The sequence below is a fragment of the Kogia breviceps genome, chromosome 9 (assembly GCF_026419965.1).
Source record: "Kogia breviceps isolate mKogBre1 chromosome 9, mKogBre1 haplotype 1, whole genome shotgun sequence".
NCBI lineage: Eukaryota > Metazoa > Chordata > Mammalia > Artiodactyla > Physeteridae > Kogia > Kogia breviceps.
In genome coordinates, this window is record NC_081318.1 from 25,364,004 (window position 1) to 25,379,894 (window position 15,891).

Consider the following 15,891-nt stretch of genomic DNA (forward strand, 5'->3'; position numbering starts at 1 on the left):
AAATTCTTTTGATTCTTCTTTCTAAACCTGTTTTAAACTCACCCATTCTTTTCCATTCCCAATAAACTGACTATCCTGGTCTCACTCACTTTTCTGCTCTTATCTCGGACCTCTCCTGTTTGGGGCCACACTCCTTTCATCGGACTATTATTTCAAATGCATTATGCCTACTCCACTGTCTCCTATCTTCTCTGTCCCCTATTCTGGATTTTCAGTCAGTTTAAAATTTTTTTCTACCATCTATCATGTCATGCACTGCCCTGGGAGCCAGCAGGTACAGGCAATAAAATGCTGTGATCGGGCTGTGTCTTTAGGCCCCCTCCATCACTGAGTAACTGTGTGATATGGGACAAGTTACTTACTGCTCCGTGACTCCTTAGACAAAATGGGGTAAGGTCAGGGGTACCTAACCCACAGGTTGTTATAAGCATTTAATGTTCATTGCTTAGAACAATTCTGGCACATAATATGCCCTCAGAAAATGTTAGCTATTATCATCATCATCATCACTCTTTATGTTCTGTTTGCTTAGCAATATAAAGTGGCTTTCCACTGGAAATAAGTCATTCCAAACTCCTTTGTCTATCTTCTCACATTTTGAAGGTATTTACTTCCTATAAATTTCCACACATTGAATTAAATATACACTGAGTGATATGGCTAAGATTGAAATAGATGTTTTGTATTTAACATCTATTAAATTGTTCAAAATATCACAATATGCTTTGTAAAGAATTATCTTAGTTTCTTCATGCACTTATAAATCAACTTAGTGTAGGAAAAATAAGAAATGTGAGTAATTTAAAGGGATATCCTAAGAGTTAACAAAATTGCTCGTAGAGAGTATTACCCCTTAGCTGATTTTCATGTTATTTACTTCTACTTATTAGCAATGAAGGATCTGCTTAACTGAATTTAGTCATCATAAAATACTGGCACAATATATATAATATAGCTATCATATATGACATTTATGTCATATTTTAAGTTTTAAAGTTAAAATATGAAAGCTTTTAAATAATATTCAGAAAAGATCTGACATACCAAATCATCCTGAGAGGTTAAAATAGTTATTTTTATAGTAAACATTCAGATGAATTAATCTTAAATGAAAAGCTTTTTTTAAAACATTAATTAATTTGTTTATTTATTTTTGGCTGTGTTGGGTCTTCATTGCTGTGTGGGGGCTTTAGTTGCGGCGAGCAGGGGCTACTCTTCGTTGCAGTGAGCGGGCTTCAGTAGTTGTGGCACAAGGGCTCAGTAGTTGTGGTTTGCGGGCCCTAGAGAGCAGGCTCAGTAGTTGTGGCGCACGGGCTTAGTTGCTCCGAGGCATGTGAGATCTTCCCGGACCAGGGGTCAAACCCATGTCCCCTGCATTGGCAGGCGGATTCTTAACCACTGCGCCACCAGGAAAGTCCCTTAAATAAAAAGCTTTTATCTAAAAAAATTATTTTGGTCATTTAGAATATAATCACGGACATAGTAAGACAAGTTGTAGCTCAATGCCTTTTGAGTTCAAATGACCACTCTTCATAGTGTTCAAATTATAACTTTTATGATAAATTTAACATTAAGGAAAAAGATTATTCTGTTTCAATACTATGGCTACAAATACCTCGAACTCCCTGGAGATTTGCATATGCCGTGTGTTGGAGTGCAACCTAACATAGGGTTAGTGCATCCCATTCACCAAAAATATTGTAGGTCTGACTTCCTATACTAGTCCCCAAAACCAAGTGTCCCACAGCACACATCCCAACATCCACACTGGCAGATGCCACCCTCCCCAACCTTAGAGCCAAGGGCAGGAGGCACTAGCCTAGATGCTTTTCTCTGCTTAGAGCTGTGATGAGAGAAGGGGCATCTCATGTGGCAATTACCAAGAACTGACATTAAGAGCTGAGAGTGGGAAAATTAAAGCAAGAAACCACAGATCTGTATGAAATCCAAAGACCGTGGTTTTGCTTGTTGCTGCTGACATAGTTTTTTTTTAACAGAGCAGCTATATTTATTATAGGTAGAGAGTGGGTACCTTCTTTCTAGTGCCGCCTCTCAGTCCTAAATCAAGGTATATGCAGAGTTTCTGAGCCCCTTTTACATTTTTCCATTCACAAAACATTTTCGCAGATGTTAACTTGTTAGATCTTTCCAACATCCCTATAAGGAGTGTGTCAGAGTACATACCCTCCCCAAAATTAGCTTCTTGGAAGGTATGGATAAAATTATCTAGAGACCACACAGGTTTAGGAAAGAATAAGTTTACTACCATCCTACTCAAAACCCTAAATAGAGAGTCGTTATATATTTGGAGTAGTAATAGATGTGCTTACCACACATTCTACTTATTAATCAACTTATTTTTTTTTCAAACGTTGAATTCCTACTGAATCCTATGTCTTAATAAAGGTAATGCGAGGTAAAAATATCTGTCCTTGAGATTACTATGCTCTCGGTCTGGTGCAGAAATGGATATGTGAACAGATAGTCACAATATAATGCCAAAGAGTTATAATAAAATACATAATGCAATCCAAGGGAGGAATATACCTACCCGAATGGTGTAGGGTCAGTCAGAGAAGACTTCACAGAAAAATTAATTTTCTTGTCATGAAGGCAACCAGGTACTCTCAGTTTTCAAATTGTATCCTCATGAAATTTGACTATCTTTGGGCACCACTGACCACTTCCTCTTTCCTGAAATTATCTGTTTGGCTTCTTGGACCTTGGACCAGGTTCTTCCCTGGTTTCCATCTGACCGTATTTTTTCATCCTCCTTTACTAATCTTCGTGCATCTGCTCCTTAAATTTTGCTCTGTCCATGCCTCCATTGTGTCATCTTCCCTTCACACTTTCCATTGTTTCTGTGGGTGAGAATTTGCGAATACATATTCATGATCTCAACTTCCTTGCATATGACTGTGCCTTTGAAATCTTTGCCCCAGGGAAACTTAACTCATGAACACAGATCATGTGTTCATCTGATCCATGAACTTCCTGGCTTGGAAGCTTTGCTGGGGCTTTGAATGAAGGACACCATCACCTGTTCACTTGTTCTTCCATCCCCTCTTCATTCATTCAACAAATATCTATTGATGGCCATTGCAGAGTAGTCACCACATTAGGTTCTGGGATGCAACACACCGGGCTCTTACTCTCCTGAGGAAAATAAATTTAAACTGGTGCTTGGTAAAGTGTGGTTCACTAATTACATGACAGAATCACTGGAAGAAGAAAGGCTATTTTTTTTAAAAATTTATTTATTTTTGGCTGTGTTGGGTCTTCGTTTCTGTGCAAGGGCTCTCTCTAGTTGCGGAGAGCTGGGGGGCCACTCTTCATCGCGGTGCACGGGCCTGTCACTGTTGCAACCATGTCTTGGTCACTGTTGAATCCCCACATCGAACCTTTTCTGGAACATGCAATATATCTTTTTATACAGCAAATGAACGACTGTGTATTAATACTTCCTGACTCTATCAACATAGTTTGCATATTTAACAAATAACAGCTTTATTGAGATAAGTCAAATGCCATAAAATTTGCCCATTTTAAAATACATAATTCAGTGGCTTTTAGTACATTCACAGAGTTGTGTATCCATTACCACTAATTTTAGACTATTTTCATCACCTCCCAAGAAATGCTGTACCCTTGAGTAGTAACTCTCTCTTCTTTTCCCTCCTTAACCCCTAGAAGTCACCAATCTACTGTCTGTCTATGGATTTGCCTATTCTGGACATTTCATATAAATTAAAATCACACACTATATGGTGTTTGTGACTGATTTCTTTCACTTAGCATATTTTCAAGGTTCATCTAGTTTATACCATATAATAGTATTTTATTTCTTTGTAATATTTGGTTGAATAGATAAAGCACATTTTGTTTATGCACATTTGGGTTGTCTCTGCTTTTTTGCTCTAATGAGTAATGATGCTATGAACATTCATGTACAAATTTTTGTGTGAATATATGTCTCCAGTTTTCTTAGATTAAAATTACTTAGGAGTGGAATTGCTAGGTCATATGGCAATTCTGTGTTTAACTTTTTGAGCAAGGCCAAACCGTTGTCCAAAATAACTGCACCATTTTACATTGCCACCAACAATGTAAAGGGTTTTATTTTCTCCACATCTTCAATAACACTTGTTACTGTCTGTATTTTTTATTATGACCATTCTAGTGGGTACTATGGTTTTGATTTGCATTTCTCTTATGACTAATGATGTTAGACATCTTTTCATGTGCATATTGGCTACTCATATGTCTTTTTTTGAAAAATGTCTCTTCATTTCTTTTGCTTATTTTTAATTGGATTGTATGCCTTTTTAACAGTTTAATTCTAAGAGTTTTAAAAAATAAAATCTGGGTATAAGTTCCTTACCAGATATATGATATGAAAATATTTTTGCCCACTCTGTGGGTTGTCTTTTCACTCTCCTAATGGCATCTGTTGAATCACAAAAGTAATACTGATGAAGTCTCATTTATTTATTTTTATTTTGTTGCTTATTCGTTTGGTGTCATGTCTTGTCCCAGCACCATTGTTGAAAAGACTCTTTTTTCTCCATTGAATTTTCTTGCCATCATTGTCAAAAATCAATTGACCATTACATATAAGAGGTTATTTCTGGGCTCTCAATTTTATTTCAGTAATTAGTCTGTCTTTGTGGCAGTATCATGCTGCTTGATTACTACAGCTTTGTAGTAAGTTTTAAAATCAGGAAGTGTGAATCTTCCAACTTCACTCTTCACTTTCAAGATCATTTTGTCTATTCTGGGTCCCTTATATTCCCATATGAATTTTAGGATCAACTTGTCAATTTCTGCAAAGAAGCCAGATAAGATTTTAATAGGGAATATGTTGAATCTGTTGATCAGTTTTATATTTCCATTTTGGCAATGTTAAATCTTCTGATCCGTGAACTTGGGATTTCTTTTCATTTATTCATTTGTTTAACTTTCTTGAGATGATATTTTGTAGTTTTTAGTTAAAAAACTCTTGCACTTTACTTGTTAAGTTTATTCCTAAGTATTTTATTTTTGATGCTATTGTAAATGAAATTTTAAATTGTATTTTTAAATAAGAGTAGTCTTTGCATTTTTAAAGGTTATGTAGATCTGTAATATCATATAAAACTAGGATTTCAATCTGAGAATCATCTCACACATACTATCTTTTCAAAGGACACTAAACCTACTTACCACTTTGAACAGAAGTAGAAAGCTTTGCATGACCCAAAGGAAAGGATGAATATTACTGAAGCAGTATATATCTATATACAAACATATTTATATATATGAATGTGTATACTAATATATTGAGAAACTATATTTTGAGTTGCATTATCAAATTAATTGTGCAACATGTAGTCATTCATATGTGAATTTTGTGAATTGTATGATTCACAAAATATACCAATTTTTGACATTTTAAATACTCATGCTAATTAAGTGCACTTGTTAAAACTATTGACTGTATGGAAATTAACAAGTAAACCTTTGAAAAATTGCCCAGTTTCACTGGAAATGTTTGCATGTACCATCTGCTGTTACATAAGTCAGATGAAGAGTTGGGTTTTTGAATACTGCAGCGGCAAACTAGTCACCAAAATGATTATTAATACTATGCTTATTTATAGAGCACGATGAAAAGAGCTAGTTAAGGGTGGTATGACTAAATATCAATTATCTTAAAGTGTTATATTTAAAATTTTCCCACATGTATAGTAATCATAACATTGAAGATACCACTTAACATGTGGGAAAAACACTGTAATAGAGGTATTAAATTGAGTGAGAACTTTGTAGTGAATACTGGAAATGATTAATTATAGTGGGGCATTTAATTGGGAAATATTCTTGTAGTCCTTTTTTTTCAGGAGTTATTAAAACTACACAGAAGAAAATTATTCTATAAAAATAATGTCTTTAATTTATGAAGCATTACTCTAGGTTGATTGGTCTGGGGAGATAAAAGATGAAAAAAATTAAGCATATTCACTCAGAAAGTTTTGGTTTTGTGGTTGCTGGTATATTTGTCTGCAGTAATAATAGAATTTGACAGCAGAAGCCAGTTGATGGCTCACATTCTGTGAAATGCACTGGATTGGAGCCTACAGAATGAATCACTATTGGTGAACATTGTCAAGACAGGAATGGGCTATGGTTTTGTCCCTAGAAGGTCTATCTATATAACTGTCATCCATTTGTTAGAACACATGTTTTAGACAGAAAATATCCTAATATCAGAATAATGCCAAAGGAGAGGAAGACACATTTTTTAAATGTATGGATATTGCTTCTCTTTTTATGCATTATGAAAGATGGTATTAGATGTTAATATAGCATAGCAAAGCAAGAGAGCTGAATGATCTTTGTTGATGCTTTGTAGCATAGTTGTGAAAAATAGGAAGTTTGATTTACTCTCAAGTAGTAGTATTTTTAATTTAGCAACATATCCAAAATAAATTATGTGTCTCAAATACTAATGTATTTACAAGATCCTGACTCAAGTGGTCACTACTTGTTCTTCCTTGGGGTGGATATTGGTTGGTTCCCAGACTTCAACTATGGCATCAAACCACAGTACAGTTATACATAAATAGATTCCTTGATGAAAATGTAGTCATGTATGTTTAACATGTTTACTGAAATATACATAAATTTTCTCCATTATATCAATAAATGTAACACGTATTGCTTGACTATACTGTTTTTTGCTAAAGAAAATTTACAACTGTTAAAAAATTGTGGTATTTTTCATTATCTTATAACTTTAATTTTTATTTATGAAAAACATTTTTCCACTAGTTCAGTATTCAGGAAACTGATCAAGAAAATATAGTACTTAGCTTATAATGATGAATATTTATCCTACGTAATGAGGCCTATCAGATTTGGATATATTTCTTTGTTAATAAGTCTTATTTCCTTATAGAAAATAAAGTGTATTGAGAATTAAAGAATTAGACATGTGGGTAGACAAGCTGACCTTTAAGGTCTCTACCAAACTTGCAGTTTAATGTTTCTGAGTTTTTTTTTTTTTTGCTGCCTTTTTTTTTTTAAACGGTAACATTATAAATCTATAGAAGCCCCAAACAAAATGCAATTTTGGTTTTACAGTAATTAGCTTTGAAACATAACCTTCACAGAAAGTATTTTATTATCTTATAAGAGTCCATTAGGGTATAAAAATCAATATTTTAGCCACTCAAGTGGAGCATTTCATTTTTCGCAATATGTTTGAGAGAAGCCACTTTCAATTTAACTTTTTTTTCTTGCCTAATGGAATCTTTGTTTTGTTTTGTGTTTTTGCGGTATGCAGGCCTCTCACTGCTGGGGCCTCTCCTGTTGTGGAGCACAGGCTCCAGACGCGCAGGCTCAGTGGCCATGGCTCACGGGCCCAACCGCTCCGCGGCATGTGGTATCCTCCCGGACCAGGGCACGAACCCGTATCCCCTGCATTGGCAGGCGGACTCTCAACCACTGCGCCACCAGGGAAGCCCTAATGGAATCTTATACATAAATAAAATAACTTTTCTAAATCATTAAAACCTAGTAGAAAATTAACAGGGTTATGATAGATTGCTTTTCCTTTGTGGTGAAGAGACAAGGTAGAGCTAATAGTCTTGAGTGCCCTTAGGACACATGAAGTACCATCTACTTTCTCAAGGGAGAATATTTGAAATTAAACATGCATGGATTATCTACTCCACCTGGGGGAGATCTGATAGCCCTCAGCAAGTGTTGAACTTTGGGGCTACAATTCTCTGCCCTCCACTATTCACCCCACATTCAAGAAAGGAAAGCATCCTTTAGCAATAGATCTATTTATGAGAACAATCTCAGTCACATGGTTCCCAAAGAGGAGGCAGCCTTAAGAGTGATGATAGAATATTGCTGACACTAGACACTTTGGGGCATTTTTTTGGTATAAGATAGTTGTCACTACCTTCTCAGTAGATTCTCAGTAGACTACTATACTGGTGGTGGTCACAGAATGGGTAAGTAAGCTTAATTTGAGCTGCATTCGTTTTCTACTGCTGTGTAACAAATAACTCCATATTTAGCAGCTTATGACAATAAAACACTTATCATCTCACACAGTTCCTGTAGATTGGACATTCAGAAGCAGCTCAGCTGGGTTGTTCTGGCTCAGGGTCTCTCATGAGGTTGGGGTCAAGGTGTCAGCTGGGGCTGCAGTCATCTAAAGGCTTGACTGGAGTCAGACGATTCACTGTCTAGGTGGCTCCCTCGCATGCATGGCAAGTGGGTGCTGATTGTGGGCAGGAAGCCTCAGTTCCTTTCCATAGGGCTGCTTGAGAGCTCTCATGACAGTCTGGTTCTCTCCCAGGAATGAGCAGTCCAAGAGAGAACAAGGCACAGGCTAAAATGTCATTTATGACCTAGCCTCAGAAACCACATGCAGTCATTTCTGGAATATATTATTGTTTACATAATTCAGCCCTATTTAAAGTGGGAGAGGACTCCATGAGTGCATGGTTCCAGGAGGTAAAGTTAATGGGGGCCATCTTGGAGCCAGACTGTCACAGCATATGGTAATTTTTCTTCTAGGTTTTTATAGAGCTGCTCTTGGGAAAATAAGTTTTTTGTTTATTTTTTTAAACATTCCTTTAGCTCTCCTCTCTGTGCCTCTTTGAGCTATACTTTATTTCTAGAAGCCAGTACTTCCAAGTTGACTCCTCCTTCTTCAGGGGTGCCCTTCCTGTCCTTCCTTGCTTACAAATTCAACAAATATTTGAGGACAAATTGTGTGTCAATCACTGTTTGTTCACATCAGTGAACAAAATCCTTCCATTCATAGAGCTTATCTTTTACATAGTAGTAGGTTTTCATAATCAGTTGTCTCCTGTCATCCATAATTTCTGGTTTGTCCTATTAGCTTTCTGTGGGATCTGATGCTATTTCCATGTGATAGTGTCAGAACCGATTTGACTTGTAGGACACGCAGCTGGTGTCCAAGGATTGCTTGGTGGTGTGGGAAACTCCACTTCCCTTGCCCCCTCACATTGGAATCGGGTTTAGAACCTTTAGTAAACAAATTTAAGGAAAGAGGTCGATGACAGGCAAAATTCCCTTAAAATAACAAGTTTGTTTTAATAGAGGTATTCTGTGATCTAATTCAAAAGAGTACGATGGAACTTTAAGGCCCTGAAGCAGAGAGAGATCATAGCAGGGGAACTCGCTCATTTGTGCCAATTTCACTGCTTTAAGCCTACTTTTGTTCAATGGAAAACATAACCATCAAGCTATCTCACTCAGCACGGTCTTCTCCACAATGTGAAAATGCAAGAGTGGGGGAATAAGTGAATTTTAAGCTTAAACAGGCAAAAACATTAATATAGTTATCACCATGAACACATGAGGAGTGTCAGAGATTAAAGTAGCTAGTTTTGCCATTTCCTTTCAAAACTGACACAGTGAGATTTGCATTTCCCCAAATATGGTGGAAAGACTTGGATCACCGTTTCTATGTGCGTTTAGAGCCTAGCCAGTGTTTCAGGGATTCTGGCATTTATATCATCTGAGCTTAGTTCTAACACGTTTTTCCATGGGACTTTTTTTTTTTTTTTTTCTGTTTTAAAACTGTTTGGGCCAATAAATCTTTCCCCAAATGTCAGAAGGAGGTAAATGGAATGTAACGACACTCATCAAGCTGATGATGTGAATGATTTATTGGACCCAATCATTTAGCACTTTCACAAAGTCAATATCAGGGAAGGAAACTCTGGGCTCTTCTTATGGTAAACTGTACTGTCAGCATTCAGTGACTTATTACAAACCTGCGGCTGGGATTAGGATATTATAAGTGGGGGACAAATGGAAGGCTCATTAATATTTTATACCCACAGGTGGAGGACATGCAATGGGCCAACAGAGAACACGCGCACCCGGCGTCCGTCTGCAGCCTGCCCTGTAAGCCCGGGGAGAGGAAGAAAACGGTGAAAGGAGTTCCTTGCTGCTGGCACTGCGAGCGCTGCGAAGGTTACCACTACCAGGTGGACGAGCTCTCCTGTGAACTCTGCCCTTTGGATCAGAGACCAAACCTCAACCGCACAGGCTGTCAGCCGATCCCCATCGTCAAACTCGAGTGGCATTCTCCCTGGGCTGTGGTGCCTGTGTTCGTTGCCATATTGGGGATCATCGCCACCACCTGTGTGATCGTGACCTTTGTCCGCTATAACGACACCCCTATTGTGAGGGCTTCGGGACGCGAACTTAGTTACGTGCTCCTAACGGGTATTTTTCTCTGTTATTCAATCACCTTTTTAATGATTGCCGCACCAGATGCGATCGTCTGCTCCTTCCGACGGATCTTCCTGGGACTCGGCATGTGTTTCAGCTATGCAGCCCTTCTTACCAAAACAAACCGAATCCACCGAATATTTGAGCAGGGGAAGAAATCTGTCACAGCACCCAAGTTTATCAGTCCGGCATCCCAGCTGGTGATCACCTTCAGCCTGATCTCCGTCCAGCTCCTGGGAGTGTGTGTCTGGTTTGTTGTGGACCCGCCGCACATCGTCGTTGACTACGGAGAACAGCGGACTCTAGACCCGGAGAATGCCAGGGGAGTGCTCAAGTGTGACATCTCTGATCTCTCGCTCATTTGTTCGCTAGGGTACAGTATCCTCTTGATGGTAACGTGTACTGTTTACGCCATTAAAACAAGAGGCGTTCCAGAGACTTTCAATGAAGCCAAACCTATTGGATTTACCATGTATACCACCTGCATCATTTGGTTAGCTTTCATCCCCATCTTTTTTGGTACAGCCCAGTCGGCAGAAAAGGTAAGTGGCAGGAAATGCATCTGCCAACCCGTTTCCTGGATTTAACTTCTTCCTTTGGGATGCTTTCCCTTCTTGCTGTTTGGTTCACTTATATTCTCTCAAGAAGCTTCCGTGTTTTACATATATCTTCAAGGTCACTTTGCTCTGAATGTGTGTTGACTAAGGCTGATTTTCCTTGAAAGAACGCTTTAATGTGTCCTCCTTGGCAAGGCTGAAGATTGACAGAGCTCACATCACTTTCTGGGTCCCTTTTCCCAGTTCTGTTATCGACTAACATAACTGTTCTTTTCCAAACGTTAAAAGAGGAAGCGAGAAAGGGCAGACGTGATTCACAGGGGTGAGCTATTCCAGAGGTTTCTCAGTGCGTGACAAATGCCTCCTTTCCCGGTTCTAATGTTACTCTCAGAAACAGCTATTCCTTAATAATTATGATGGTTTTAGTCACAGAAGCAAACTGCAACAGCAAAAACTAAGTGGCTTAATTCAATCTGAACCGTCGTACTATTTCTCTTTAGCCCCCATTCTTACTATTTTTCCATATGTGGAGGATGGTGGTGAGGGATGAAAGAAGAAGCAATGGGCGATTATATAATGCAGTTTATATTTTTTTAGAAGTTGAAGATCAATTGAATTTCCTGAAATAATTTTCTTTTGTTACTAATCTTCCATGAACTTCGCCGCACAAAACACTGCGTGTAAAGAACATCTGTGTGTGAAAGGAAATACATGCTGAACTGGATGTATGTATTTCTATGTATAGAAAAGCAGAGAACTGATGTTAACCATGACTTCCAAGGTTTGGGTGGTGTGATGGAAACAACCAGTTCGAAAAACAAGGGCAAATGCTACCATTCTAAAGGGATAGCTCTTCAGCCCTAATGTGCATATGAGAAAGTCTTCTCTCAGAGTGAAGATGTAAAGATTATTCCATCCTCCATCACCAGAAGTCATGAGAAAGTCAAAACATCGGGGCCGGGGGTGTGGTGGAAATTATATTCCTTAGGTTCTAACATTCCAAGTAAGGTCCCACGTGACTCTTAAAATTCCAACTAATTCAGAGGAAAAAATACTCAACAAGGGCATGGAGAGCTCATTAGTATGAGCATTCATCCCTTACTCGATCAATGTGGTCTTCCACTTTGAAAGCCAAAAAAGTACTTCAGCAAACCTGCTGCTGAATAGAGCAAACTTGCCTTGGGTTCCAGACCTGTGACCTTTCTTGACTTGAATGGCCTGATGAAAGCCCACGAATATTTTACGTAGGACCATGCTCATGGTGGGAAAGTAAAGTAAGACAGTTTGGGACACGAAACTTAACGACTAGAAAACATTATATCTTGACATACACAGATGGGAATTTATTAGGATCAAACTTGTAAATTTAACTTAGGAAGGGATGTGTCACTCAAAGTTTATTAGGTCTGTTTTGACATGGTTAGTTGGACTAGTCAGGGAAAAATATTGGTTTTCAGTGTCTAGAAATGGCCACATTATGTGAATTATGGACCTATCTGGTACTTGTATTTGTGTTTGAACCTAGAACTGTCTTTTTTAACATATTGTTTTATCTAGAGAGGGCCAGAGGGAGTTTATTTTGTTTTCTTGTGGACCACAAATATTTAACCAAACAAAATCTCCTGAGTTCTGATATCTAACTCCCTTCTCTTTTGTTTTCTCTTCCTTTACATTTTATAAAAGACAATCTACTCTTACTTTTCATATTGTGACTTCAGGGATCTGGGAGAGCAAATATAGGTGCTAATAAGACGTTATGTCTATTCAGGGAACTCTTTCAGTGACTCAATTTTTAGAAGAAATTTTTAGAATAAATAAAATTGTGGTCCTACATCAAGCTATTGGACGCCTTCATAGTAATGCAAACATGCATCATAGTAAGTTCTTTTTAAGGTAACTGAAAAAAAAAAAAAAAGACCATTGTCTCTCAGATCAAGAACTCTGCAGAGTTGCAGCTGTCCCCTGAGGAGCAGTGATGGAGACAGTAAGAGTTTCAGGATGAAATGGACACATGAATAAGCCAGGGCTGGAAGCTGCCCAGTGCTGGGCCTGTGGGAGCTGTACATCCATCTGAAAACCTGGAGTGTATGTACATACTTATAGGTGTGGATCTATCAATGCCTCCAGAGAGATGACTGAATGCTAGCCAGAATTCTTTTTTCTTTTTTAGCTTTGTGCAATCAAAGTAAGTCAGAGAAGCACACTGTAAGACAAATTTATAAAATATGTTAATTGGAATTTATTTGTATTCATGATATGATTGAATGTGGAAATGAGTGAAGAAATCAAGAAGAAACACTAATTCTAGGAATTTTCAGAACATTGGAAAGTGCTCAAATTATGTAGTTAGGCTTGGAGTTGCTGAATTTAGACCAGCTCTACATCAAGAGCTATTATCTGTTAAGTAGCTAAGATTTGCTACTGAAGTATTTTGTGTAATACACTTCTGTGTCATCCTAACACTTCACGTTAAAATTTGCTTCTGCTATTCTCTGTCAAAGTATCTTTAATTACTCAAAACAATACACAGAATGTTTGAGAGTGTTTATTTTTTCACGTTGCTAAAATTATTGACACAGATATTAAAAGTGAATAAAACTTTTATATCTCGAAAGGCAGGCTTTCTCTAAGTTTTATTGACTTTGGAGGACCAAAGAGCTGGTCAGTTCTCCATTCTCCTTTATAATGCTCAGCCAGTTAACCCCATGTTATCAGCTTGAAGTGTTTGCAACAGTCGGGAGGCACACACAGCCATTAATTCAGCAGATCCTTATTGAGCATTGTGTCCAACATTGTGCTAATTATTGAACCAGGTCAGTCAGTATCCCCAAGCCTTCCTTGCACAAAGGCTCAGCCTGTCTCCCAGCTGATGCTACCTGATGCTTGTCATCACCAGCAAGTGCCAGGCTCCAGGGCAGGAGAAGATCAGGCTCAAGGACAGGGGGAGATGGTGAGGAGTCAGGTGTGAGATGAGAAAGCGAAGAAAAGAACTATGCATCCTGTAACTATGCATCAGTGACATAGACTTTATTAACATGGAAGAGCAAAATTTCTTCCAGTATGCATTTAATCATGTTTCATAGAGTCATGTCTACAGGAAAAAAAAAACCCATCTAGCCACACAGGTCTCTGAAATTACAAGAGAAGTAGGAATAAGAAGTAAAATTAGTTGAATAATTTAGACAGATGTTTTAGAAAACCTCTGAGTAAAATCAAGTTATAAAGGGACATTTGTAGCATTCATGAGGACAGACAGCTCTCCAAAGTATGTCTTCATCCAATGATAAAACACCATTTAATTTTCCCACATTCTTTTTTTTTTTCAGATTTCAAAATCAAGATGAATCATGTTTTTTCCAATAGATTTTAATGACATCATTTATTAGCTTTATATCTACTGCGGCATTTTACTAAATCATAGTTTAAATGCACTTTCTTTTTTCCTACAAAAAGGTGGTGTGAAGGAAGGGCAGACACACTGTGGCACAGACAGGGGCCAACTCAAACTTTCATAGTTGGGTTGAAAAGACAAAAAATTAAAATATAATTAATGTAATAGTCAGGAAGAGAATCCTCAGGGATGGTTAGGGGCTGGTAGGATGGCAGAAATCTCTTAAATGCTTATCTTACCATCTCTAATTGGGTTCATAAAGACTAGATAATCAGACAAAGGTTATTACATTGCCAAGCTCCAAGGAGCATAGTGCTTCAACCAGAGCATAGGATGGAAACAAAACAAAACACCCTCAAAATGGAAAAGAAAAGAAAACTCCAAAATGTCAAGCACCCCATATGTCCCAAACCAGCCTTTCTTCTTTCACTTTCTGGATAAGTCGTGCAGCCTCTATTTAGTAGCTTAAATCAAAAACCTAGAGTTATCTTAGACCCCTCCCTCTACTACACTTGCCTCCTCTCAACTTCAAATGTCATCTTTAGCAGTTCATGGAGGGTAAGCTGTGTTTGTCTGATATATATCTGAATGAATGCATCTCTTAACATAGAGACTTTCATGTAGTATATTCTCAATAAATACCTATTGAATGAGTAAATAGAGTCCCTTGCACAATAATGACGTATTATAATAATAAAAATGCTTATTATTTAAGTTAGAGTATGGCATAATGGTAACCTTATATAGTCATCATATTGTGATCCCCACTGCAACATTTTTTTTCTGAAAAATAAGTTTTCTCCTTTGAATGATGGGCCAAATACATTTCTTTTTAAAAATTTTGTCAGTATCACTTATTCTGATATAGGACTGCTAAATATTTAAGGAGAAATATGAAAAGGAATTCTAATAGCTGTCCTTAGTTCTGTCTAAAATACACAAAACAAAGGAGAATTGATGCTATTTTCCAGATGCTTTGCCATGTCAAAAGTATCTCCCTTATTCTTTTACTCTGTCAATTATAAGGTGAATGAGTGGAGTGAGGAAGAGCATAAGCTCTGGAGTGGGAGGATGTGGGTTCAAATCCTGCAGCTCTGCTAAACTAGCTGAGAAAATTCAGTTAAGAGGCTAAATTTGTGCAGATAGAAATACATTCTCTGGGGAATGCAAACTCAGATATAAAGCAACATAAAGCATTTGCCTGCCATCTGTGCCCAGCCCAATTCACAAACTAAAGCAGACTTGAGTTTATACCATCTAGGAAAGGGCAGGAAGATGATTGACTTAAAAAATCCTCTCGTCTCATTATGCTGTATTTTTTATTAATAGATACCTCATGGTAGTTTTGCTGAGTTACATGCTATGAGTCATGAGACATGTTTAGCACATAATAGGCAAGGGCAGGGATCTTATTTTATTTCGCTCACCATCATCTCCTTGACACCTAGCATAAAACCGTTCCCAGAATGGGTTCTCCAAAAATATTTGTTTAATGATTGAATGCATTTAAAATTATCCAGATAATTGCATCAATTTCTCCAGCCGTCTGTGGAGCATCCCAACCAGACATGTTTTCTCAAACACAGGGGTTTGCCTGAGGGTAGAGCACACAAGATTACAAAAGTTAAAGATGGAGACAAGAATCTGCAGGGACTAGGTAAAAGAGAAGAGAGTGTT

The 15,891-nt window shown here is 37.8% G+C and overlaps 1 protein-coding gene across 5 annotated transcripts in view; it reads left to right on the forward strand.

The window, feature by feature from the left end:
* The window catches only part of GRM8 (glutamate metabotropic receptor 8), a 785,529-nt gene that overhangs the window by 665,041 nt on the left and 104,597 nt on the right, over nt 1–15,891 (forward strand). For all 5 annotated transcript variants that reach the window (XM_059074201.2, XM_067042260.1, XM_067042258.1 and 2 more), the window contains exon 9: nt 9,873–10,808. In XM_059074201.2, coding sequence (XP_058930184.1) covers nt 9,873–10,808 — 936 coding nt within the window. The remainder of the gene's footprint in view (nt 1–9,872; nt 10,809–15,891) is intronic.